Source organism: Anomalospiza imberbis, chromosome Z, assembly GCF_031753505.1.
Source record: "Anomalospiza imberbis isolate Cuckoo-Finch-1a 21T00152 chromosome Z, ASM3175350v1, whole genome shotgun sequence".
NCBI classification, from domain to species: domain Eukaryota; kingdom Metazoa; phylum Chordata; class Aves; order Passeriformes; family Viduidae; genus Anomalospiza; species Anomalospiza imberbis.
The window spans coordinates 65,831,406-65,859,209 of record NC_089721.1 but is presented as its reverse complement, the minus strand read 5'-3'; the positions used below and the strand labels follow the sequence as shown (position 1 = coordinate 65,859,209).

At 34.6% G+C, this 27,804-nt stretch overlaps 1 protein-coding gene across 5 annotated transcripts in view; it reads left to right on the top strand.

Moving 5' to 3' along the window:
- Positions 1-27,139, top strand: part of POLK (DNA polymerase kappa) — a 29,951-nt gene extending 2,812 nt beyond the window's left edge. For 3 of the 5 annotated variants that reach the window (XM_068177235.1, XM_068177237.1, XM_068177238.1), the window contains exons 2-15: positions 3,376-3,554; positions 5,962-6,081; positions 11,663-11,815; positions 12,187-12,318; positions 14,017-14,170; positions 16,176-16,391; positions 18,083-18,207; positions 18,387-18,553; positions 20,568-20,600; positions 22,396-22,492; positions 23,747-23,918; positions 24,736-25,692; positions 26,818-26,869; positions 27,021-27,139. In XM_068177235.1, coding sequence (XP_068033336.1) covers positions 3,417-3,554; positions 5,962-6,081; positions 11,663-11,815; positions 12,187-12,318; positions 14,017-14,170; positions 16,176-16,391; positions 18,083-18,207; positions 18,387-18,553; positions 20,568-20,600; positions 22,396-22,492; positions 23,747-23,918; positions 24,736-25,692; positions 26,818-26,869; positions 27,021-27,105 — 2,601 coding nt within the window. In that variant the 5' untranslated portion in view covers positions 3,376-3,416 and the 3' untranslated portion in view covers positions 27,106-27,139. The remainder of the gene's footprint in view (positions 1-3,375; positions 3,555-5,961; positions 6,082-11,662; positions 11,816-12,186; positions 12,319-14,016; positions 14,171-16,175; positions 16,392-18,082; positions 18,208-18,386; positions 18,554-20,567; positions 20,601-22,395; positions 22,493-23,746; positions 23,919-24,735; positions 25,693-26,817; positions 26,870-27,020) is intronic. The other 2 variants (XM_068177239.1, XM_068177240.1) reach the window with 2 other exon arrangements.
- Positions 27,140-27,804: the final 665 nt, after the last annotated feature.

Here is a 27,804-nt window from a genome sequence, read left to right as displayed (position 1 = left end):
CGCTTCTCTTTAGCTCCTTCTATACCTTTTCTACTTAACCTGTATTTTGGGATTTATTGCTGTGTTTGTTCTTTAATAGCAAGTGTCCCTGTACTCAGTCTGTACCCCTTCTTGAGTCTTAGAGATTGCAAGAAGTTTGCAAACTACTGTTTTAAGTGGAAATAATTCTCACCTTTTTTAGAACAGCAGTACAGTGTTCTGTAGTACTGTTGTGTATACTACTTGTAGTACAAAAATCAGGGGTATTGAGTTTTGCTGCTTGGAATGTCAATGATAATAAGCACTATCAAGTGGGTAACTTTATAAATACCTTTATTTTTTTCTTCTCCCTTTTTATGTGTCTTTTTTACACTCCCACACCTTCTATTTTAGGGTGTTCATTTTATGTTTTTAGAACAGAATCTCCATCACTTTCTAGTGTGTTCATGCTTACCATTATGTTTGTTGTGAAATTTAAGACTATTTTTCTTAGGAGGATACTTAAAGGAGCTTCGTTATGCCACAGCATATTGCCTAATAGCATAGGCTCAGAAATATTAATGATTCAGACACTTTATCCTAAAACAGTTTTGCTCTCAGTGAATAACTGTATTAGGCTTTTATTTCAAAGTAAAAAAAAAAAAAAAAAAGTAAAATAAACCATATATGAATCTGTTGGCACTAAATATGTCGATAGAAGCCAGGTTGCAGATAACTACACTACCTGTAGTGTAGTTTTCACTGATGAATGTTCAGTTCCTTCATTATTTTCTTTATGGATTAAACTACTAAAACCGTTGTTTTCTGTAGTCTAGAGGCACAAGGAAAACTTAGTTAAAGCCTTGAGATAAATCTTTGAATTGAAAAGGTCCTTTAAAATACTGAACAGAGGCAGAAAAAGATACCATGGTTCTTTACCCTTCAAATAAACTTAGATGTTCTAAAGACATGAGGATTTTTTGACAGAGAAACTGAAAACAGATTTTAGAACAGAATTGCTTTGCATCTTGCCTACAGAGAATTGATAGGGTGTGAGTATTCCAGTTGTTTTACTTGTGTCACTCTTCACGTAAGCAAAGAATTATTCAGAGAGCTTGGTGATTGGCATAAAATATTTTGACATTTATTTTTGAACATTGTCAGAAGCAGTCTCTATTAACTGTTTAAGTGTAAATTATTTAATGTTTAAAAATATGGATTTGCCTGTAATTTATTGCATCTTAAAGTCAGTGACTATACAGAAGACTTAATTCTAGGACCTTTCTTTTTCAGGGCTAATTCCGGGTGTTTGTACGGGATCTAAGTTTTTGTAAAATGCTGAGTGATCTGCTGCTGTAAAAGTAGTCTCATATGTGTCATCTTGAGCACTTGCAATTTTTACTTCCATGAATTTTGGTCCAGTTTTCTGTTCAGTATTAATTTATCATATGCTCTGGCTTATTTGTAAAGTTACAACATCTTTATTGGAAGATTCTTTTTTCTGAGGAACTTGTTTGTGTTATATCTTGAGAGAGAGAAAACAGTGGTTTTGAACAGACTAGCTAGAAATCTATGTAGTTAACACCATGTATGTTAAGTGTATATGTATTAAATGCTGGCAACATTGTTGTGCAGTTCCTTCTGCCACTGCTTTTCTTGTAAATCACTACAGGATTAGAGCTGACAGGCATCTTGTCAGGGCTATTCAGAAGCGAAGCCTCTAGTAAAAATCAAACCCCATGTGGCTAAGAGGAGTTGAGCAGATAGTTAGAAGGACAGTCTCTGTGGCTGCCACAGAGAGGGTATGACACCAGCTAGGAAATCTCCTTTGGTGGCCGGGGAGAGCCACAGGCGTGGCCACTGGAGAGTCCTGGGCAAGACCAGCTGGTAGTGGTGCAGGAAGCTGTGTGGGTTAAGCTGCCTGTAGGAACGATGAGGAATCCCAAAGCGAAAAAACAAGGGAGAAGATACTTGTGTGTTGTGCCAAGCAAACTTTGCTCCTGATGGAGACCAGGGACAAGTGTCAGCTAACCAAACCTTGGCAGTAACACATAAAGAGTGTGGGCATACGTGGGAGTACGCTAAGAACAACCAATGAGGGAAAATTTGGGGAGGAGTGTAGAGCTCATAATAGCCAATGGGGAATAAACAAGGGAGGGACAAGGTTTCAGAGACAAATCACCTGTAGGGTAAAGGTAACTGACAGAGAACATTCTCGAAAAAACTGGGGAGAGGGGGGAATACAGATTCACATAGGAGGTGGGTTGTGCAACTCAGATTGGCATAACTATATAAGGATAACTGGGGAGGAGCAGGGAGATTGGCAGGTTGAGGGACAGGCAAAAGGCGGGAAGCTTTGGGGGAAACAACTTGGGAGAAACCAACTGTGAGGGACAAGAATAGGCGTGCATGGAACGAACCACCTGAACTGATTAGCATTACATAACTAACTAAACAATTGTAAAAACACATGAAACATAGAAACACAGACTACCACAAGTGAGGGTGGTGAAACCCTGGGACAGGTTGCCCAGGGAAGTGGTGGATGCCCCATTGCTGGAAACATCTGATGGCAAGTAATAACTAAACAGTTCACTGTATAATAAGAGCCTTTTGCGGATTCAGCAATTCTTTTTCATAAAGAACAAGGGAAGATGTCAGAAGATCACATACCAGAAGTATCTGCATGTGTAAGAAATTACAGATGACTGTAGTTGAGTAGTAAGGGCTTGGTAAGTTCCACTGGTTGGATACCATGGCTCAACACATTAATGGCAAAAAAAAAAAAAAAAAAAAAACAAAAACAAAAAAAACACCAATTTTATCCTGAATTAGGGTTTTATTCAAAATTTTTAATTGAAGCCATCTGTTTTTAAAATATGACTTTTGACGCAAACAAGGTTCTGAATTTGAGCTAGAAATTACTGGAAAGGATTCTACAGGTTGACTCAAGCAGGGATGATGACAAAATGAGTGGTGGTTTTCTTCCATTTAAAGATATTGCAATTTTTTTTTTTCTTTTAATGTAATAGTGAGCAGTATTTTGTGTTTAAGGTGGTAATGTTTCATCTGACAGGATAATGTTCAGGCACAAATGTCATGTTCCTATGTAAGGTATAGTGAACGTCCATTCATATGAAGGTATATAATCCACTTCATATAAAGGTACTAGCCTTTACCTGAGGCTGGTTTGTGCTCAATTTCTGTACGTTTTAAAGGAAAATGGTTTTAATTTAATAATAAGAGATTCTTACTGTCTCCAAACACTGATAGAATTATAGGTAGTTTGATGTGGTATGTGTGACAAGTCAGTCACTTTGTAGGAATATAAGTCTTCATATTTATGATAAATAAAACTAATTACAAAATCTAATTATTGTTCAGTTGAAACATAAATATTTGATTACTTTTTTTCAGATATTAAGTCATAAAACAGGTACTGGTTTTCAAGAAATACAATGGATGACATGAAAAAAGTTTCTAACAGCTCTTGCAATGATGGAGTTCTACTTAGAATGGGCCTTAATGATAACAAAGCTGGAATGCAGGGTTTGGATAAGGAGAAAATCAATAAAATCATCATGGAAGCTACCAAGGTTGGTTTGGTTACTTTTTTCCTGATGCTTTATTTGTGGTCCAGTATTTTAAGGCCCTCTACCTCCCTTCTCAAAGTTTTATCCCTCACATGTGTACATAGTTTTATCTTAGAAGAAATTTATATGTGGGGAGGAAGGAGAGGGGCAATAGTTTAGTGTACTTTAGAGTATAGTTGGATTCATCCACAAGGACATGGGAGAGGACAACTGAGTATATGCTTAATTGCTCCCTTTTTGTCCAAAGCAGTACATAAATACTACAGCATTTTCCAGATGTAATTGTGAAGGCTACAGCTTCCTCTTTTTCTCCCCCTTTCCATTCCTTTTGTCCACCCCATCATTAATCAGCAATGCAGATTTACTTCTTTTGGTCACCTTCCTTTACCTGATGAATTTGATGTAATCATGTTTTTCTATAATCTGGTTTTTACTGCCTGTCTTTGTGACTGTCTTCTCAGTATTCAAGAGAGTGGCCAGTAGTGTGCAGCATTATACTAAAGATCCACAGAGGCCCTCACAATTCTTTCAAACCATTGAAATATTTGTCATCCTAGTTGTTATTGGAGAGTTCCAATAGAACAATATGGGGATAACAATCTGAGAAACTCAGGGTTTTCTTACTTTTCCTTGCACAAGTGTGTATTTTATTTGGTGTCACCATGGCCTGAGATTATGTGTTTTGATGTTTTCCTCATCCATTCTGTATTGACTGGTATTGCTCTGTAGTGATCTGCAGTGGTGGGGTAGAGGGAGAAAGGAGGAGAGAGAGAGAGAAAACATGCTGCAAACAGTTCTTATGCAAGGTTTTTCCTCTTTTTGCTTACAGTTTCACACTGATGTTACTTTATATGCTATCAAGCTTGTTATTGATAAGTTGTTTCTTCTATATATTGTGTTCACTCTTTCTTGAAAGCAGGGCTTTGTCAGACATATCCTAGATAATGATATTTACATAAATTATTTTGTTATAGCAATTACTGTTTCATTTCCTGGTATGAAATAGAGTAAACTGTAAAATAGGCTTTTAAAACTGACATATAGGCATCTAACTACTAGAATTTATTTCTGTCAAAAAAGTGCAAGAGTTTCTAATTGCCAGATACATACCAAGAAATTTGGAAAGAAGCATTGATTCTTTTCCTTAAGCTTTTCTATAATCTTTAAAATGACACCTACAGACACTACCCACAGCTGTACTGCAAGAAGGCTTATGGCATTTCAACTGTGAAACACTGCAAGAAATGGGAAAAAAATTTAAAACTTACTAATAATCTCAAGAATTGTGTTGCTTTCCACACCAACATTTTGGTACTCCTTTCTTTCAGTGAGTCTCAGCAAGTCATATTTGATGGCATAGGGGAGAAAAGATAAAAGGCATATCTGACATTCAAAGAAAACACACCCTAATTTTTTCTAATTAGATATTTCTTCTAATGAAACATGGCATACTACAGCTCTGCCGTCATCTTTTTTATAATTATTATGAAAGTGGTTATTTTTTGCTTTTATATAAATGCTTGAATCTGACATGGCTATGGCTGAATTCTTGGTATCAGTGACATTTTGGTGGTCAGACACTTTGACCTAAAGATGTGTTCATTTTTGCTGATTTTACCAAGTAGTTCAACAAAAGGCTTTTTTTGCAGATATTATTTCACTTATAAGCTAAGACATGTTGCAAGAAAAATATTTTATTTTCTAGTTTTGAGTTTTTATCTTTTCAACTTCATTATATGCCCTCCTTTCTTTGTTCTGAGTCAGGAGTGAAAGTCACATTATACATTCTGTACATGATTATTGTATTTTTATTACATCTCCTTGTATTCGTGCCTTTTTTTGAAGGGACAATTGCATATGTGAGAGCAACAGCGCTTTTTTATACTCATTTGGTTTTCATCATCCTCTTCTAAATAGCTGCTGATTCTGCAGTGTCCTTTAAGATTAAATGGCCAACAAAATACTCAACATTACGAGTGAATGACTTATACAACGTCATTATATATTTCCATATTTATTAAGCTATGTGGAAGTCTGAAAATATGCTAAAATAAATTGTTATTAGAGTTTTGTACTCCACACCTTGGAGGTGTTGCAAAGAATAGTTTGACTTTTATCTACTCTTTCAAAATTTTTATTGTTAAGTGTTAGACTAAATAAAATACAAAAGTCTATAAATAACTCCTTAAACTCCTTTGTGCAAGAGAAATGTGTGTCATTTGAAGAGATGTAAAGAACCACCGGTCTTTTTTGTGTACTTTTATATGAAAATCCAAAGCATGCATTAGAAATCATCTCTGTGTTTTATGTTTTCTGTATTTAAAGATCAAATGTGGTTGCTTAAAGACAAAGTAAAGACAAAAAGAAAAACATAGGTTTTCTGTGATTTTTTTTTTTTTTTTTCTTTCAGGGTTCTAAATTTTATGAAAATGAACTTAAGAAAGATCAACAAGTTAACCAACGAATTGAAAAAATGATGCGGCTAAAAGAGAAGATTACAGCACAACAGCTCTTGAAAGCACAGATGCAGGTACTAATTTTCTAAAGACTTACGGGAGTAAATGTTGGATCATAAACATTTTGGTGTGTTCTGGCTTATTGCATTAAATTCTGCCGATAGGTACAATGTTAAACTATCCTTTGATGTTAGATGTACAAGGAAAAGCACACAATATTTTGATGGTGTCATCTTAATATAAACTTGCTAGAAGAATGGTTTGTAAAATTACTTTGAAATGTTCTCTAAATGTGTAAAATGAAACAATTCATATGTTTCGAAGTCTCATGAGTTTGAAGTTATGTCATTATGATTTATGTAAAGGTTTCTTAAATACTTTGCTAATAAGTATCATATCACTACTGAGTTTAGAATTTACGTATATTTGTGTTCAGTGGCCTGCAATGGATTGAGAAAGATCAGAGTTGTCAATAATATGCCTTTTTTAAGCTAATTAATGAAAATCATCATGGCAAGCAGTCACAAGAAATGCAAGTTTTTTGAACTAGACAGATGAAGAGGCTATTTTTCTTTTCAAATGCTAATGGTAGATAGTAGTCTTCAAAGCATTACAGTGTATGAAATGTTAAAAGCAAGGTTGCACACCAAACATTACTAGGCACAACAGAATTAAAATTGTTTGTAGGAGCTGAATTCCTTTCCATTTTCATTTGTGCTGTGATTCAGTCTTTACATGATTGCTTGCTAGTTTTCCTTGACAGGATTCCTATTTTATTCTCTGCGCATAGCGGATTGTGGTCACTGAGGGGCAAATTATTCAATATTTACTGTTGTCCTTTATGTTCGATGGGTGGCCCCAAGCTTTATTTGTTGAACTCTAGTCTAATCCAGCTTTGAATGCCAAATTACTGATTCTCTAACAGTGTTTTTATGTTGGACACCACATACTGTGAATTCTTAATTCTTGCAATATTCCAGAAAAGTAGACTGATATTTTTTTTGTTCGTAGATGGAGAGCTGAAGCACATGAAGATTAAACACATCCTTTAATTTTCAGTGCCATTGTGAGGATTAGAGGTTGAGCTCTTTTTGGTGTGCAACCTTTTTTGTTCATTTCAGGTTTGCAAATCACTTCCATACTTTAGATGCCAGTGTTTCAAATTTGTTCCAAGAAAAGTTCGCCATTCTGAGTACCTTTGAAAAGTTTGTTGTAAGCCTCTTTATCACAATTGTTTTTAATGAATCTTTAACATGGATTAGTTATGACTCCACTTGTCCAAGTTTTATCAGTTAACTAAGGTAGCTTTTAAGTAATATAATTACAGAAAAAATGCTTCTTTTTCCATCCTACCTTCACCAGAGCACTATTTATTTTACAGAGAATAGTCTTTCTTAAAGAATGAATTACATGAATAGCACAAATTTTATGAATAATATTATTATATAGTTATGTAATGAGAGAATATATAGCGCACTTTGTGGGAACAAAAAAAATGTGTTGCTTTGTCTACCTTCATGTTGTCTTTTTCAGAAATTGATTCCTTGATATTGCAATATAATTTTATAATCTTTTAATGTTTCTTATGAAAACTGGTTTCTATACAGGAGAAAAGAAACTTAAGAAGATAAATTCTTTCATATGTGTTTTACTGGGACCTGAGTTTCAAAATCTGTGCTTGAAATCTTTATGCTGCTTGCTGAAATAGCAGTCATCTTTATTTCCAATAGATAAACTGTCAAGTCAGCTGTCATACTGCATGAGAAATGTCATTAGAGGAGTAGAGTAGGCACACTTTTTTGCTGGCTAGTTTGAGATCTTTGATGCTGTAAAAACATCGTGAAGCATTGGATTTTTGTTCTGTTCTCTGTATGCACATAAATTCTGGTTTGTTTTTGCCCTCATTCTCCCAGCACAAATTCTGACCATTTTCCTCTCTCCTCTGCTTTCTTTTAATTTGTCATATCCTGAATTTTCCTTTCTTGTCCCACATCCACAGATCACCATCAGTCCGCTTTACAAAACAGTCCTTGTCCCAGAGATCTCATTGAAATTTGTGGACTTGAAGCCAGTCTTCTCTATTTGATATTCTAAATACCTTGTCCTTTTTCTGTTTCTTACCTGCCAGCTACATCTCCCCAGGCCTCCACCTTCTGCTTTGCAAATCTTTGTCTTGTTTTGTTTTCTTAATAATTGCTGTGTCTTGTTTAATCAGCTCCATACAGGTATGGATATAGTCAGTTCTTATTATCATCTTCCCTATTGTTCTTATCTATTGAGTTTTTAATTCTTCTTTTTAGTACTGCCTTCTGATAAGAGAACCTGTTCTGCTAAAATTTTAAGTGGGAAGTATTCTGGAATTAGACAAGTATCTGTATATCTACCTCTATGAACACTGCATGTTCTCATCTGCAAATGAAGTCTTGTTTGTAGGGTGGTTAGAGGCTCAGGTATGGTTTCCTAAGCTGGCAGTTGATTTAAGGTAAAACCAAACAAAAATGTCTCCACGTCCTGGACTTTTGGACAAAATCCTGGTTACATGGTGGGAACAGTAATATGAATAAAATGTAAAGTCTGCAACACAATACTGTTGTTTTTGCCATTAGAATGTGGGAACTCCTTGAGGTTCAACAGTAATTTGTAATAAAATAAAAAGTGTGCGGCTGCTACCAGACTTGGAAAGTGCTGTACTGATGTTTGCTGTTTTTTTTAATCTTTGTTTGGTTTATCCCAGATGTTTATTCTGTAAATAGTTACCATTGTCTTGCTTTTATTGACTTTTCTGTCTTGCTTTGAAAACTTATATATTCTACTGTGGGATAAGAAAAAAATGAGAAATTACTCTTCAAATTACCTGTAAGTGATTATAAGGAAAATTAAACTTCTGATTATCATTTGTACTTTTTGGTTGTTTGGTGGTTTTTTGTTTTTGTTTTTTTTTTTTTTTTTAATCTAGCTTAGAAGTATATATAATAAAGTACCTCTACTGTACAAAAGTTTATTGAAAACAGCTTTTAAAAACTTGTCAGCCTGGCTTGCATGTAAGGAATTACTCCACAAATTTTAAGGAGAGGTTTTGTAGGTGCCAAGAATTCTGAGTAGATTTGATTGTGTTTTATTTTGGCATATTACTTGTATCAGTTTCTTTCGAAGAGTTTTTTTTTTTTTTATTTCTTACTAGTTTAATGTAATTTTGCTTCATTCATTAGATCTGTATGTTAACTAATCAGTAAGTATGATGTTAGCAATGTATTTAGGGAGAAAAAGCAAAACAGAAGTTTGTTATAAATGTGATAAACTGAAATACAGAAATTATGCTCCTAGAGCAGCACTTGATAGTATTAATTAAAAAATTTAAATTTGAGATGAACCTGAAAATTATCTGTAAAGTAGAATTTAAAATAAGAATGCTTTTGATGAATTGTGACATGAATCCTTTTTAATTAGTAATATAATGGAAATAATATAAATACCCCACTTTTGTTTGGTTGGTTGGTTTTTGTTTGTTTCTTTGAATGGCTTCCCCCTTGTGCTTTTAATTTGTCTGAACTAGTTTTCTCAGCATCAGAGAACATACTGTGCTCTTCTGTTTGGGTAGCCTAGTTTAAAGCTCTGGTCTAGAATTTCATCCCTCATGGTAACTTGGAAAAAAACAAAGAAAAGGCTTTGTAAATCATTAATCAGCAATTTAAATAGAGCATTCCAAGCTCACTTGCCTTGGTTCAAGTGTTTTGAGCTCAAAAACGGTTCTTATGTTTTTTTATTAAGCAGTTCTGTTGAGGGAAGTAAAAAATAGAAGAACCATGCAAATTGCATGTAAACATTCCTCTCCAGGACCATAAATGCATTATAGTCAGTCGAGAGACATTTCTGTACTGGTACCCTGATGTCAAAAGAGTGTGTGTGTCCTTGTGCCAGCAAGCAAAGTGAAACTTTGGTTCCTTTTTGCTAATTGCATTTCTTGCTGTGTTATCTTGTTGTGAAGCCTATCTGGACTTCTTGCTAGCAGTAGCAGCCTTTTGTTGTGTAGATTGAGGTTGCCCAGCCATCAGTATGGTTAGGTAATCTTATTTTGATAGCACATTCTTTTGGGGTTTTTTCCTTGTATTTTCTCTTACTTCTAGAATGATGCATGATGCTGATGCCAACATAGCCATCATAAAAATCCCGTGTCAAATATTTCAGAAGTTTTCATGACAGCACACTCATACCTCATTCATAGGTCAACAGTATTTCTGGAGCAAGCACATGAATCTTGTGTTTTGGTAAAAACACAAGCAATTTAAGCACAGTCAAAGTACTTCGTAGAGCAATCTGCCTCAAAACACCTTGGAGCTGATGAAGCAGTACTGCTCACACAGACATAAGTCTTTAACATTTGGAGTGAAACACACTTCGTGTATAGGCTATTCTGTAAATAACTTGCACTTTTCCTAGCAATCTAACCTTATATGGTATGGGTTCCTGTGACAAAAATTGAGCACTTTTATTGACTTTAATTAAGGGATTTTATTGAGGGATTGACAGTAGCTTACTTTGTAGTAGTTGAACATGGGTGTTTGAGACCTTATTTCTGGCAAGACAAAATAGATGGATGTGTCCTGTCAGCTGCAGATCTTCTCTTCACCATTCTAGGCCAATTTTTTGAAGTGTGATAGCTTTATTTAGGAATGTTGGAAATTCTTTAATGACACGTTTTCATTTTTTAAATAACTTGCATTTCTAAAATTAAGTGCTTTAAGTAAAACTTCATACTCAAGGGTCTTACAAAGTTTGTTTTAATTAAATATATCTTTTTGTCATGTTATGTGGAGTTTTGTTGTCTGGTGAATGGAGTTTTCTTCTGATTTTGACTGGGATAGAGTTAATTTTCTTTACAGCAGCTGTTATGGGGCAGTATTTTGGTTTTCTGCTGAAAGCAGTGTTGATGCTTAGCCATTGCTGAGCAACGCTTGCACAGAGCCAAGGCCTTTTCTGCTCCTCTCACCACCCCACCAGTGAGGAGGCTGGGGGTGCACAAGGGCTGTGAGGGGACACAGCCAGGACAGCTGACGCCAACTGACCATAGGGATATTCCAGACCATGTAGCATCCGGCTCAGCCTTTAAAGTGGGGTGTAGATGAATGAAGGACAGACTTTTGAAGCTATGGCATTTGTCTGCCCAAGTAACTCCTACATATGATTAAGCTGTTTTTCCTGGAAATGGCTGAACATCTGCCTGCCCATGGGAAGCAGTGAATGAATTCCTTATTTTGATTTGCTTGCATGCACAGCTTTTGCTTTCTGCGATAAATTGTCTTTGTTTCAACCCATGGGTTTTCTCACTTTTATTCTTCAGACTCTTCCACCATGATTGAGTGGCTGCAGGAGCTTAATTGCTAGCTAGGGCTAAACCAGAACAGCTGTGGTTTTTTCCACTGAGTTTTGGGGTGGGTTTTTTTTGCACCAATTGCTGCAGCAGCATTCTCTCTGAGAGCAAGTTCCCCCCAAATCTTTGTTGGGTTTTTTTTTGTTGGTACTGGTTTGGTGGGGATTGGATTTGTTGAGGTTTTTTTCTCTAACTGTATGCAAGATTCATCTGAGTTTTAGGATCATCTATTCTGTTGCACTTCTGCCAGGTTAGTAGTATTTCAGTTACTGGTTTATTCTGTTCAGGTGGACAAACTTGTCATAGAACTGGAACAGAAACGTGACCTCAGCAGTACAATTGTACACATTGACATGGATGCCTTCTATGCAGCTGTGGAAATGAGAGACAATCCAGAGCTGAAAGAAAAACCTATAGCAGTGGGATCAATGAGTATGTTGGTAAGGCTGAATGTTAAACTAATACAGAAATCAATTGCATGAATCTTAAGCCTAATAAACCATAAAACAATAGCAGAAATATAATTACACTGTTTCATATGAAGTGTGGAAAACCCCAAAATAATAAAGGAAACAGCAATTCTTAGACTTGACCGTGTAAGCTGGATTTTTCAGTAAAAAGTGTACTAATTAAAATTTAAAATATATAAGCAGATTGAAAGGCAGGAGGAGGGGGAGTGAAAATGTGTATAAACTCTTGGCTTTGTCAGTCTTTTCTGTATGGAGATAAGTGATTAGAACTTTATTATTTAATTCTAAACTTAAAGAAAAGTTGTATTACTGAACACTAAACTTACTTAATCTCTCTTAAGTCTACCTCAAATTACCATGCTAGGAGATTTGGGGTGCGTGCAGCCATGCCTGGATTTATTGCTAAAAGGCTATGTCCCCATCTAACCATAGTACCACTAAACTTTGAAAAATACGGCAAAGTGAGTAAAGAGGTAAGTCTGAAAGTGATCTCTAACCAAAAGTGAGTGTACTTGTTTTTAGACTGTGTCAATAACATCAGTTCTAGATAGTATGAAAAGTGATAATTTAAATATTAAATTCTTCAGTAATGCAGCTTTAAACGTAGGTCTAACAAAATATTGGTACTTTTGGACAAGGAGATGAAAAAGGATTGCACTTACCCAATCAGTCAATTCTGCTGAAGTTAATAGTGTTGCTGATAGAAGTTTTGAAAACCATTTGAGTTTTATTATTCTTAAAAGTTAAAAATCATGGAATGGAATGGAATGTAGTTACTAGGAAGTTGCAAGTACATAGGAGACATGGAGATGATAATTTCATGCAATGCATAATCATACTTTTGAATATGAATTACTGGAGAGAAAAGCAAAAGAGCATTAGTGACTTATAAATGCAGATTGATTTTTTTTTTTTAAGAAAAAGGGACTTCATAGAGCAAAAGAAATATGGAGAAAAGAAATAATGTTTTGCATTAATGGAAGTAGTTTCACTTAGTGCCAGAGGAAATAGTTATGATAGATAAAAGCCTGTTTAAGAAAAGGATAAGAGGTCTTTTGTACATTTTAAATCAAACTAGTGCATGACACAAGTCTCCTGACTTTATAAAAATTGTATCAGGCCTTCTTTATTTTTATGAAGCAACAAATATACAAACATAAAGTAAGATATTAGTTGATTTTTTTTCACTTCTGAAAAAAAGAAAAAAGGCATATATAAATATGCCATATTTCAGAATGGGCTTGAACTTAAGGATCTTGGATTTCATGATGTATATTTCACAATGCATATTTCATTTGTTTGATAGGGTAAAGTATTAAAGTATTAGAGATTTGGCTTGGTCTGGATTTTTAGTTATGTTTTTCTCTTGGGATTTGGATTGAAAATATTTAAATTTATTTCATTTTGTCTTTTAAAGTTCATAGTGAATCCTATCTTCATTCAGTTTCAGAAAGATGAAGTGCATGTGGACAAATGTTGTAATCCTAAGAACTTGACTCAAACTGATAGGAAAAAAACATAGCAAAAAACATAACACAGTCAGATTTTCTTCCAGGTTTAAAAAAAAGAGAGAGGAGAGAAGGTAGAGCTTTTATTTTGACTCTTTATTTTATTATGTTTTCTTCTAGGAAAATGGATTTATAACTAAGGTTTTCCCAACAGGTTTTGCCTGTGGCATTAACCACTGCTCTGAAATATTTTCCGTAACTTCAGTTCAATGTAATTTAAAACTTAGAATTTTGTTGTTGCTGGTGGGTTTCTTTAACCTTTGTATATGTGATATCTGACACGCTGAGCAGAGAAACTGCATCAGTTTATCCACTTTGCTGAGTTTCCAGGTCCTCAGAGTTGTATTCAGATGGTTACTGTCAGTCACTGTTACAGTGTCAGTGAACCTGTGGCTGTGCAGTCCTTATACACTTATCTTAGTGCCCTTTGCTGTTAAATACACTGCTCAAAATCTGTTTAGTTCTCACTTACTATTAATATCTCACTACTTGGAGAAGAATTGCTGTAATTTTACGATATCAATAAATAATTTGTATTGTCAGCATCTTTAGTATTTATTGATCATCTGGAAGTTTCAGAGTACATTTGTTCACATCCCAGTTTTGTGTCAAGATCTGCTCTTACAGCACATGACTTTTAACTTTTACTATATGTTTATCAAGGTTAGAGAAATACTGGCAGAATATGATCCCAATTTTATGCCTATGGGCCTAGATGAAGCCTACTTGAACATAACAGAGCACTTGGAGAAAAGGCTGAACTGGCCTGAAGATAGAAGAAGGTTCTTTTTTAATACAGAAAGCACTACAGGAATAGGTAAGCAAAGTACTCACTTTTCATGAGGTCACCTGACACTGAGTGTTTCTTTTAGAGATCTTAAGGAGAACCATGAAAGCATTAAATTACAGTTAGAATTTAAGCTTTATTTTCCTTAGTAGGATTACTCTGTTACAATAGTACAGAATTTACCATTTGAATGGCACAGGACTTCTATAAGCAGAATCAGTGTAGTGCAATCTATAGGTAGCAAAATAAAGAATTTATGATACAATATGACCTGGAATGGGTGAATAGCACACAGTTTGCTGTATTGATATAACAATCATAATCTAGACTCAAAAATCATATAAAAGAACATGAGTCACTCCCTCAATCTCAGTGGAAGCAGATGAAGGCAGAGGTATCCCTGGCCATTGGCATGTCCCAGGTCTCACTGTCCACTGACAGCTCTGGTCCCAGATCCTCCTCAGGACCTGTCAAAGGTGACAGAGAGATGGCTCTGGGGCTGCAGGCAGGCAGTGCTGGGGGGCTGTAAGCAGGCAGTGCTCTGGGGGGCTGCAGGCAGTGCTCTGGGGGGCTGCAGGCAGTGCTGGGGGCTGCAGTCAGTGCTCTGGAGCTGCAGGCAGGCAGTGCTGGGGGGCTGTAAGCAGGCAGTGCTCTGGGGGGCTGCAGGCAGTGCTGGGGGCTGCAGTCAGTGCTCTGGAGCTGCAGGCAGGCAGTGCTCTGGGAGGTGCAGGCAGACACTGCTCTGGGACCTGCAGCTTCCCAGTGCTGCAACAGGGTCATCCACAGCACTGGGGTTGGCTGGGGGTTGGGACATGCAAGGAGGGCAAGGAGCAGAGTGAACATGGCAGCAGAGAATGGCTGCTTGCCTTATGAAATGGCATAAGACATGCTGACCACATTACAGGGGGTTGGGAGCAGGGGTTGCCAGTCATGTGCTTATAAGCTTCAGATAAGCTGCACCCACTGAAAGTGTAGATACTTCAGTGCTTCCATAATTTGTCTTCCCATATATTCTCTACATCCAGTTTAGTTAGTTTACAGATTAACTTTCTCTACTGCTCACTTGTGAACAAAATGTACACTGCTAATGACTTGGACTTGTAGAATTTATTTTATTTTAATATTAATAAAATGTTGGAAAAGTGATGCTAGATTTTCTAAACGAGATGGTGTGGTTGAGGTCTGCATTACAATTCAGCTTGATAATTTTGGAAATAAGTAGCAGGAGCACAACAGGATTTTAGGAATGTTCAAGATATTACTGGATTTCACTTGTATATCCACTTGGGAATAATAGAAAAGAAGCAGTCATACAAGTGGTTGAATGATGCACAAACTGGAATATTTATACTACCTGTATTCAAAATTTGTAACAGTCATTAAGAGGATAATCAAGCATACACTACTACAGAAAAGCATTAATAAAATAGAAAGCAACAAACTGGTATAGTCTTTACAAAATCAATGTCACTGATATGTAGTCATGTGCTTCTTCACACTTGTGTGATACCTTTGTTCCTCTGAAACACAAACAAATGCTCAGAGTGTGAAACTGTAATAGTAATGTTTGCAGAGTCAGATAAAGGGCTGCTGACATTATTTGTCCTACTATAACTGCAGTTGAAAATGAGAAGCTCACCATGCTGATCATTCTAGAACTAGATATTCCAGAACCCTAATTTTATTTGGTGAATATTGAAAAAAATTCTGTGGAAGAGAGCATCTGGCCTTCAATCTGATATAAAATAAAAATAATGATAAAATCTCAATGGTTTTGCTACAGCAACAGGCCATTAAACCTTTTGTTTTTCTGGAAGTTATGTCCAGTCTACTAGCCAATTCCTTCAATCTCAGCCAAGCTCAAATCATAGCAAAAACAAAGCAGTTACATCTCTCCAATCTTTAAACAAAAAACAATGCAACTGCTTTCTGTAAATAAAGATAGAAAGAAATAAAACTGCTTATGAACACTGAAGCCACTGAAGAAGGAAATCAGTCTATATGAACATAATAATTGTTTGTGTTTCTGTCTTAGATAAAGATTGCATAAATATGTCTGCCAAATATAACGAAGGTGAAGTCTCTTCTTCACCAGTACTGTTTGAAGACAATACATCTCTGATGGATGTCAACCTTGAACAAAGAGGTCTGTCAGTGGAAAACTCAGTTGTCTTTGGAACTTCTGCAGAGGAAGTTGTGAAGGAAATTCGCTTTAGGATTGAGCAGAAAACTCAACTGACTGCTAGTGCAGGTATCCAGATACATAGGAATAATAATTAATCTTTGTATTTCCATAATGTCTTCTATTTTCATCTCAGAGGGCATTAATTAAGAATTTACCCTTGCCACACCCTTCTTCTGCAACAAAAAATTATGCTGTCTTTGAAGGTCTGCAAAGAATGTGACTTCCAATTATTCTGAGATGTCATGAATATCCAAATCACTACTGTTTATTTTCATTTTGCTCTTTTTTAAATCATTGAAACAGTTATGTCATCTTTTTGCTTCTTTCTACTTGAAATAAGAGTAAGCAGTGAGGAAGAATGACCAGTGCACTTGAGCTAATCTTAGCACAGATGGTTATTCTGTATCCTGTGCATCACGCGAATTGTTTTTGTCAGACAGTGTGTCATAGTGAAATCTACCACTGATTTCTGTACTGCTTTTAATTTGAATAGCAGATGTGTACTGATGAGTGTTTCTAACTTTAAACTGTTCCTTGCTTAAAACAATACCAAAATTCATTAAAATGTTAGTCCTAGAGAAGTAAATATATGTTGAAGTTAATGAACTATTCAATAGCTTTTTAATATTTATCAGTCAAGTTCTTTGTCTTGACTTCAGACAACTCACTTTTAAATCTCAGCTATTTTGATTGACTAAAACCAGTGTATGTCTCTAATCACTTAGTTTGGATGCCATCCAAACTGCTTTATGAACCAGGTCAGTGAGGCATCAGGCAATGGTGAGCTTTATGGAGCAGCTGCAGAGGGTCAGGAAAGTGTGGAATGTGAACAGAGGTGGATAAACAGCTAGTAAGAAGAAGCAGGATGAAACCCCCTCCCATGTATGTTATTTCATGATTAATAGCAGAATAACAGTTTTGTTTACTGAAGTTTTGTCTTCTTAAGGATAAGATAGTGTGTAGAAAACAGGCATAGCTTTTACATGTGCAAACAGGCTCTTAAGCCCAAAAATTAAAAGTAATTAGAAGGGTAACTGAAAAAATACTGGTAATGAATAATAAGTAGAGTTATTTCTGTCATCTTGAATAATGTGTTATATCAGTGGGCAAATGTAAACTTAGACTTCTAGGGCTGTAGGACAAAGTTATTCTTTCTTTTGCTAAACAAATTCCAGAGTTACTTTGTAGAAACAGTTACTTTGATAGAATAGAGCCATCCCTCCTAATTCTTCTGGTGTCTGTGAAATATACATAAATTTATAAATGACTACATTCCAGTGGTAGTCCACAAAATAATAGAATTTGTTAAATTCTCTCAAAAAGTCTTTTTGCTGAAATACAAGGAAGAAAGGTCTCCTTACTTAAGAGTTCACTGTAACTACCATTGTAAGCATTATCTTTCTTCCCATAATCACCATCCTATAAATGTTGACTCATGTAACTGATGTTATTTTTAAGGACTTGGTATTTAACCCCTCTTGACTTACTAGTGCTTGTTGTGTTACTCTGACTATCCAAAAATAGGAAGTACAGTTTATTTTATTTTATGTATTGCATGTGTTATGTTCTTTAAAGATGGTCACAGAATTTATTTGCAGAATTATATCAAATGTGGTTATCAGTAATCATAATTCTTTTCCTCATTTTAGTCTTTGCCAAGTGTAAAGGCTACTCTTTGGTTTATAAATATTGGATAGTTGAAATTGAACTTTATCTTATGTTTTCTTAAATTACCATGTTTTTTGTTTGTTTTTAAGGAATAGCACCAAATACAATGTTAGCAAAAATGTGCAGTGATCGTAATAAACCTAACGGCCAATACAGAATTTCTCCTGAGAGACTAGCAGTGCTAGGCTTCTTAGAAGATTTGCCCATTAGAAAGGTAAGAGACACAAGGACATTTACTATTGTCATGTAATGTTTTTATGTTCTAGAAGCAAGATTTTTACTGAAAAGATAGAATTTTCTAGGTAAACTTCCATGTGGTGTGTGATTCAAATTTTCTTAGTAACGGATCTACAAGTGGAAATTTTTCACTATAATTTACATACTCTTTTCTAGGTGCCAGGTATTGGAAAAGTAACAGAGAAGATGTTAAAAGCCCTTGGAATTGTGACTTGCTCAGAACTTTACAAGCAGAGGGCGCTGCTTTCTCTTCTTTTTTCGGAGGTATCTTGGCGTAATTTCTTGGATATTTCCCTTGGTTTGGGCTCAACACATTTGGAAAAGTAAGCCATGGGGGTTTCTTCCTTCTGTGTTAACATTTTTCTGAATGTTTCCTTGTGCATGTTACATACTGAGTATATTATTTAATTGGCAAATATTATGGAAATACGCTTGTTTAATATATTTTTTTAAATGTCTGATGCCTGTTATTATATTTATGTCTAAGATGTAGTAGCCAAACATGAGAAAACAAAGGTTTATAGAGCCATATCTAAATATGAAATCAAAAAAATCTTGTCAGGAAAGTTGTACATAAGTGTATGTCAAGAAATCAAAGTATAATTATAATTATCAAAATAGTTGAACATAACTGAGATGTCCTGAGAAGAGTTGTACACTCCTTTTTCTTCAAAAACAATGAACATTCATTGGTGTTTATGATTATTGGATGATAATGAAAATCACAAAGGTATTTGATCTTCTGTGGTGGTGAATTGTCAGGGAAGTTTCTGTGTCTCTTTTCAGGATTATGTATCTGTAATATCAACATGTGAATTTGGTGGAATAGAACTGAAGATTATTATATCCTTCTTAATATATGTTCTTTTAAGGTTGACTGTGCTTTAATGGCTTTTAGCCTCCTTTTTAGGATGGGAGAATTCAGGCTTAGCAGAGCACATATCTTTTCAACAATATTTGTCATTTCTAAGCCTGCCCTGGAGGCAAACATGTTCTTTAAAAAGACAGAAAACATAGCATTTTACTGTTTGTTTTAATTAAGAGCCTTAATTAAGTATTAATTCTTTTTTAAAAGATATTCCTTTCCACAGCAGTGAAATTCTATTTTAAAGTAGCTTGATAATTATTTGATTTTATTAGAAGTTCCAGAGTGTCTTATGCACTTCCGAAAGACCTATTCTGTATTATATCTGTAACTTCTCTGACAATAATCTTCCCTTTTCTTCATTTGCCTACAAAATAATCGATGCAGTTAGCAGTTTGAAGCCCAGTAATGTGATAGCACAAATTTTTGTGTTGGTTTTTTTTTCTATTCAGAGTATAAAAATATTTTTGAAAATATGCAGTAAGACTGACTTAGTGAAGGTGACTTGATAAAAGATAAAACACAGTTTTCAAAATATTTTTCTGTTAATATATAAACAGACCTTGGATAGTCTTTTAATAATCATTACACTCTTTCTTCTTATTTACCCTAGCTAAGTGTTTTGCAGCCTGAGATATCTCCCAGTAAATTTTGAAAAAAAAATGAGCATTTCAAAGGTTAGGAGTTTTAATGGTTTTAATGTCTATGAATTTTTTTTCTTTTTTTGGTCAGCACCAACTTGATTTCTGTGATTTTAGTGTAGAGAAAGCAAGCACTTAATATATCAAAACCTGGGTATTCAGGAAATAGTTCATCTTATAGTTATTGTATCTGACTACCTTCTCTTAAGAAAATCTGGCAATACCAAATTTGTTATTTCCAATATTTAAAAACAGAAGAATGACCTCAAATTGCTCTGAGGTATCTCCTTATATGCAGAAGAGTTGTTAAAGGATTCTCAATTAAAACTGAGAAGAAAGAAAGCAACAAACAAAAAAAAGCTTTAACACATCAACTTTAAACTGAACAATCTTTTAGACTGAAAGCAAATTATTTCCTCAGATAAAGGAAATACTCAAATATACATGTATGTATGGGATTCTATTAACTGTGCTTCACAGTTATAGCTGATACAGCATAGGATTTGTAGTTTGTTTTCTTTCTGAATCAGACTCCCTCTGATATAATAGGTGAGTTCTGAGGGAATTTTTTGTTTGGTTGGTTTTTTAAACTTTTTTTTTTTTAAAGACATCTATGTCTGATCTATGTCTTTACTTAATCTATAGTATTTTTAATTGTCCTTTTTACACTTGCTTAAACTTGATGTACAAGATTTGTAGAAAAAGTTAACATCCAGACTTTATAGAAAAGACTGCTGTTAGTTATTTGAGCATGATTGGTTGACTCTGAATTTATTGAAAAGATAACATTTCTACATCAAGAAAGTATAATAACCTTTTTTCTTTTTAAAGGGATGGAGAAAGAAAAAGTATGAGCACTGAAAGGTATGCTTCTTTAATATTGTAAAAATTACATTAACAATTGGAAACACTAAATACCAAGTAATGTATATTTTTATTAGTCATATAATTTTATTGTGTATTTATTTAAACATGCACATATACAACAAGCTCACTAAATCAGATTCAAGCTTGCATTATTTTTTGTCCTTGTCTCCAGAACTCCATGGAGGCATATTTGTCAGTTTGAGTAGTCTCTTATCATCCAATTCTGCTAGTGCCTTTAATGCCTCAAAGTGATCTTTAAACCATAAGATAAGGTGGAAATGTAAAAGGGCTTAACATTTTTTTATCTGTTTAAGCTTAATGTCAATATCAGTGTAGTAGTCTGCAGTCACATGAATTTCCTAACTTAAGTTTTTACGAGAGTAAAGTTCCTTAAGAAGGTAGTTAATTTTTAAAAAATGAGTTCTGTCAGGAGAATCTATAAAGCACTGTAATAAATATCCCTATCATCATGTGTTTTCTTAGAAAAGGTGGTAAGAAAAAATGCTTAGTCCTGTCATTTTGTGGCTTAATAGCTGTGAGCAGCTTAAATAAGCCCAATATGATTTTGGTACCATTACAGCTGAAAAATTTATGGCTTTAGTGTTGTGCTGCCTTGCAATCAGATATTTTGGACATATTTATGGTATCTTTCTGTATTGCTTTCTTCCTTTCTTTTTTTCCTCAAAGGGAACAGTTTTAGACCAGAAATGTCTACAGGCTTCTGAGATCATGAAACTAGTTTATATGGGGGAAAACACAAGCCTGAAATAGCATTCTCTCTATCCTGTCCCTTTCAAGCCTTGGACTTGTACAACTTCTCAATTACTGCAGTATTGTCTAAACAGTATGAGTTACTCCTTGGATAGCGGTATGGGACCCACAGTGAAATACTCATCCAATTAGTTTGACAGCATGCAAACATTCTTAGGGGAACGTGAATCATAATAGAGGATATCTTTTCAGTACAATCAGGTAAAGCTGACTATAACTTAGAGATGCAAAATCCACTATAATTTTATTGACCTTACATTTATAAATGTAAAGCTTGACATGGAACAATCTGTCTGTGAGACTTTTCCAAAGCATGTGCTGTCTGTAAGTTTTGCTTTCCATTTCTCTTGAAACAACTGAAGGTTGCTTTTCCTGTGATGTTATTGCTGAAAAGCAAATGTACAACAAAAAGATAACACTGTAATTTCCATCCCAAGAAGCTCTAGCAAAGGCAGTTGGCAACATTTTTGGCAAAAAGATAGCTTTTCCTCCTCTGAGACTAGACATAATTATCCTAGTTGGCATCTTTTTCTTAGCATCTGCATTATTTATTTCTGATATTTGGCTCTGATGTTTACTTCCAGCTTCTGGCTTTCTTCTGATGTTATACAGTGTGTACAAATGAGATTAAATGCAAATAACTTGGCTGGCTCTATCAATTCACTTACTATTAGTATTCTGTCTTGCAAATATTTAAGCATTAATGACATTAAATTTGAATCATTTTCAAATAGTGCATGAAAAATTGAAGCCAAATTATTTCATTATTTGAAGGGCCTTTCAAACATTTTGCAAACAAAATATTCCTATTAATAATCATTGTGCCTTGAAGTAAGAATTTTAATCTATATAACATTCTTTTGATTATAGTATTGTTTAACTGTATAAAAATACTTTCAGATTGCAGACACTGAACATTGATTGATTATAGTATTGTTTAACTGTATAAAAATACTTTCAGATTGCAGACACTGAACATACTATCGGATTCATACTGAAAAAGATCATATTTTTGTCTTAGAACATTCAGTGAAATAAACACAGCAGAAGACCAGTACAGTTTGTGTCGAGAGCTCTGCAGAGACCTTGCTCAAGAGTTACAGAAAGAGGGACTTAAGGTATTTATGTTATTCAGGTTACTTGCAAAAAGATGCTTTGCACTCCAATAGTTCTATGCAGCTTTAGAATAAATGCTTTCAGCAGCATCATACCATGTAATCTATCTTCAGAAGTCTTCATTCTTTAATTTTCAGATGTTTAGGCTGACTTAGGCAGCATTTTGTTGTGCAAGTGGCCATCTAGCAATATGTGTAGGATAAAAGTTAAATGGAGTATTGAAATATGAAAAATTAATGAAATTGTTTGGCTTGTAAACATTTCATGCTAAAAGCAATGTTTCTAAGGGAATAATAGAGCTGATTGTCCATTAGCCATACTTTGGTCAATTGTGGAATACTAATGTATTTAAAACACTGTTTATCTCCTGTATACATACAGGATCTAGTCAATAGCCCATTTTTTAGTTTAAGAACTTGACATGTGCCGAACTTGCTGACAAGTTATTCAGACCATTCAATGGTATCAATAGTAGAAACAATCCCTTTATTCCTTCTCCCAGATACCTGTTTTTTACTTGGAAAGAATAAATATTTTCTTTGAAGGTCTTATGGTAATGCAAGGGATTATATTTAAGACCTAAAATAATTGTTGCTAATCTTCTTCAGCCATAAAAGATTGTCTCAAAAGATGACATGTTGAAAGGGATGTGATCAGCTAAGGAGGATGAAGGGATAAGCTTACAAAAGCACCTAAGAGAGTGCTAGTTACTTATATTTGGATGGACATTATAAATCACACAAATTGTTTGGGAGGTGCTGCCAGGGAAATACCAGTGCCAAACACAAATACTGTCTGTGGCTGTGATAGTACTGTGCAGGAGGAAGTAATTTTTCTATGAATCTATAATGGGGTATCACTTTTGTGTTCTTCATAGTTAGGATATCTGGCACTGAAAATTTCCATATGAGGAAATAATTTTTTTAGATGCGGTAAAAGTTGCATCTGTAGCTAAAATTTGAACTCAACTGACCATGCACTAGTGGCAGATGGTCTGCTGAGAACTGCAGTCAAATGACCCAGTTCAGAGAATTTGACTTCGGCAGAAGTTTAAGGCCAAGTACAGAATTTAGGGGCAAGTACAGAATCTTGCAGACAAATTCTTGGGAGTACCCCTTGCTGTGCACAGATAAGCACACAGTAACTATAAACACACTTGACTATGGCTTAGGAGCTCTTATATAGATGCTACAAAATATTTTTTTCTGTGCCATAGATGACATTTTAAACCTTTTTTTAATTGTATTTTTTTCTAGGGTAAAACTGTTACATTGAAGCTTAAGAATGTGAACTTCGAAGTTAAAACAAGAGCTTTGACTGTGCTGTCTTCCGTTTCTACTGAGGAGGAAATATTTACTGTTGCTAAAGATTTGTTAGGAACAGAAATTGATAGTGTTGCTCCTCACCCTCTACGGATAAGACTTATGGGTAAGATATTTCAAATTCATTCTTCCTTTTCAGAGTTAGGAAATCTGATAGAGTTTTGAAATAACACACCATACTTTTAAGTAAAACTGGTGTTAATGCATTAATCCTTTTTCTATTACCCTAGTAATTTTTGCAAAGTGAACAGATCTGTGCTGAGTGAGTAATTTAGGAAGTTTTACTAATGAGTGCTGAATGGTGACTTAGGACGTTTTACTAATTGAGGTGGTACTTTTTTATGCAACAGCTATCACATCATCATGACAGTAGAAACTTGAGTCATAGCAGCACTTAATTCTGCTGCTTTAAATGAGCTTTTGAATCTGCTTTGCACCACAACAACAGAAATGCTTACAGATCTGAAAGTGCAGGGTTCTGCAGGAGACGCGAACATTTCTGATGACGGTAAACTCTGTGTTTTCACCCTGAGACGTGTTTCAGGAGCTTTTGCGTTCTGCTTGAAGCATTGAGCAGTATTAAAGGTTTACTTGTCTAAGATACTAGAAAGTGCTGAAGAAAAATATGTTTTGATGGGTAAAGTTCATGCAAAATTTTCAGACTGAATTCTCTGTAACAGTATTTATAACTCTGTGTTATAATGCAATGAGTTAAAACTTCATAGTACTAAACAATATTGTTGGACTAGTGCTTGGGTCTGATAAAATTGTATTGACATTGTAATGCGTTTGGAAGTAGTCTAGCATCTTTTTAGAGATAAATTTTGCCATTATTGAGTGAATGTATACCTCAAAAGTTGTTAATTTGGAGTTAGTATCAAGTTTCATAGAATTGTTATTATAAGTTTCTTTTTCATCATTAGGTATACGAGTATCAGGATTTCTAACTGAAGAAGAAAAGAAATACCAACAAAAAAGCATTACAAGTTTCTTAAAATCAGGAAAAGAAATTGGTTTCCTTAGGTTTCAGCCAGAGAAGTCCAACCAAGAGTATTTCACAAAAAATTCAGAAGCTCATAGAGGGAGTTTCTTTGATCAAAAGCGAGCAGCAAGACAACTAAACAGTGAGAATATTTCTCCAAATGAAAGTAGAGGTAAGCAGCTCTTTCATGATGATAAATCATCAGCAAATTTTGTGGAAGAAACAAAGAAAGTCGCAGATTTACAGGATTCTAACGTTTGTAAGATCTTCACCTGTCCTGTTTGCTTTGAGAAGCAAAGCAACAATAATTTGGAAGAACTTAACAGACACATTGATGAGTGCCTCAGTGGGATGTGTGTTAAAGATACTGTGGAAATATCCAAGAATGACAGTTTAAGAGAAAATACATCTAACTTTTTTCAACAATTTAAAAATGAGTGGGTTGATAAATGTCAAAAAAATAAAACAGGTCAATTATCAGGAACAGACCTGTCTGCAAGTGTATCTGACAACTCTACTGACAATAACACAGAAAGATTTGGTCAGGTAATACCTGATAAATCTCCCAGAGAACAACAGCCTAGCAATCTCAGTGACATTGCTAGAAACATATGTATGAAACAGCGTTTCTTCCCCAAACTAATATCACAAGACAATGAAGACCGTTTTGACAAGACTGAAGATACAGAAGGAGCTAGTTCATCCTGTTTCTTTGAAGCCAAAGAAGACAGTGTTCTTGTTTGTCCAGTTTGTAATTCAGAACAGAAAACCACCAATCTTATGTCATTTAACAGACATGTTGATGTCTGCTTAAATAAAGGCCTTATCCAGGAGCTGACAGAAAAAGAGGATTTACCTACTAAGACTTACAATATGGAAAACTCAAACATTTTCTCTGGTAAGTATATGCATTAGTATATGTTTAATTATTCAAATTGTCTGCTTTTGCAATTAAGATACTTTGGCAATGGTGCACTTCGGACTTTTTGGGACTTTGAATTTTTTTTTCTCAAAAAGCTTATTAAAGTAAGGCCTATATAGGAGTGAACATTTTTATTTAAAAAATATCAAATTGATTTTCATGACAGACTAGATTTACGAATGTGATGTTAGTTTGTCAGTGCCCTCCCATTTGCCACAAAGGTGACACAGGAATTACTGCTCGTTTCTGGAAATTGTGTTTTGGTTACACCCAACCATATTCAGAAAGGTGTTTGTGAGGCCACTGAGATTAAAGTGAAGATCAATGAAAACATCTTCAACCTTTATTGTTTCAGATTCAGTTAACAGAGTGGCTTCATTATGTCATGTGCTGGCAGAAACAGAGATGAGAACTAGAGCCTAAAGGAAGAAACTTCCAATTCTGTTTTATAGCTAATAAAATACGTCACGTAACTTCACCTGTAACATGCCACAGCAGTATCATTCATGTTTTCTGAAGTAGTTTCTCTTTTTGACAAAGAGTTCATCTTCGGCCAGATTAGAGTGCATGTGCAGGTAGTAAAGTATCTGCTTAAAGTAGTCCCTAATCTATTTTGAGAACCTTATAAAAGGAAATTAAAATGCTAGTGCATTAGAATTTTCAGAAAACAATTAAGACTTAAAATAAGAATATTTCACAAGAAAATTTTCTAAGTGATATTGCTATTACATGTGCAAACATGCTTTAATTTAAACGGAAGACTTACTTTAGGTGAAGTTTCTTTTTTGCCCCCTGCAGGATAAAAAAATTAAAACCATGATTTTTAACTACCACCTTGAAAATCAACTACGTTATGCTGAAATATTTCTGAAAACTGTTACAAGATTCAAAGTAATCCCTTATAATTCAATAATATAAAGGCTTTTTGGTTTTCTTTTTTAAAAATGGTAATATAAACTACAGTATTCAAGTTGCAGATAATAAAATGTTAACTGCTTCTTGAGATAGATTAAATTTTAAAAAAAGTTCTTCCGTGTATGTAATTTCTGAAGCATTCTTTATTGAAGTAACTAATTTTGGTTGTTTTCAATTACTTTTAAGGAGGTTTAAGCAAAGGACAGCAATGCACAAATCAATCACAAGGAACGAAAAGGTAAGTGTTTTTTGGAAATTTGAGTATGCAACTTGTTTTAAAATAATGAAGTCTAGAAAAATATTCAGAGTTGTAAAACCTGTGTTGGTATGCATTGTGTATTTTAACCTCTTACTGGCTTTTTTTTCCCTCCCCTGTTCTTTAACCCTAGGTCTGGACTAACAACTTCACTGCCAGTATCAAAAAAAGCCAAGTCAAGCAATTCCAAACATACAATCAAAATGTTTTTTAAATGATTGTGTAGCAACATGTTCTATATGAAGCATTTCATAGAGTTTTATTACTGCAAGTTAATTTAGCATTGGCAGTAGACTGGATTCAGGTACCTGTCATTTTGGAACCATTCCATATCTGTGTAACAGCAACATGATGTTTGAGATAGAAGAAGAGGTAAAATGAAGTGGTTTTTTCTTTTCTTTTCCTTTATTTTATTTTCTTTGGGGAATAATACTTTTTTCCCCTTGTTTCCAAGAATCAGAATTTGCTAGCACTTTGATTTAGCTCCCTAGAATACACAGGAATCATTAGCTAGGGTGCCCCACTGTACTTGCTGAAGGCCCTCTTCCCACACCTGAACTTCCATCTTCTCTATTGTAAAAATAAAATTTTTTATTTACTTTAAATAAAAGGTTTCATGGTACAATAATAATTATGTGCAAATACAAGATAATGAACCTTCTTATTGTTTAGCTATCTTTCTCTTTTAAATTATTTTGTATTTCTGAATAAAGTGTATACTATGAGTGCATATGTGGAAAGAGGAATGTAAGTGCAAATATTGTTCTGTTCTGTTGACAGACATGGGAACTTTTATTACGAAAGACATAAAAGCAACTGAGGGAGCATAAGTCTGCCAACTGCTGTTTAGAAAGTGAACACCTCTTCCTTTTTTAGTTTGTATCTTTGATTCAATAACGTGTAGAATCTAAGTATTA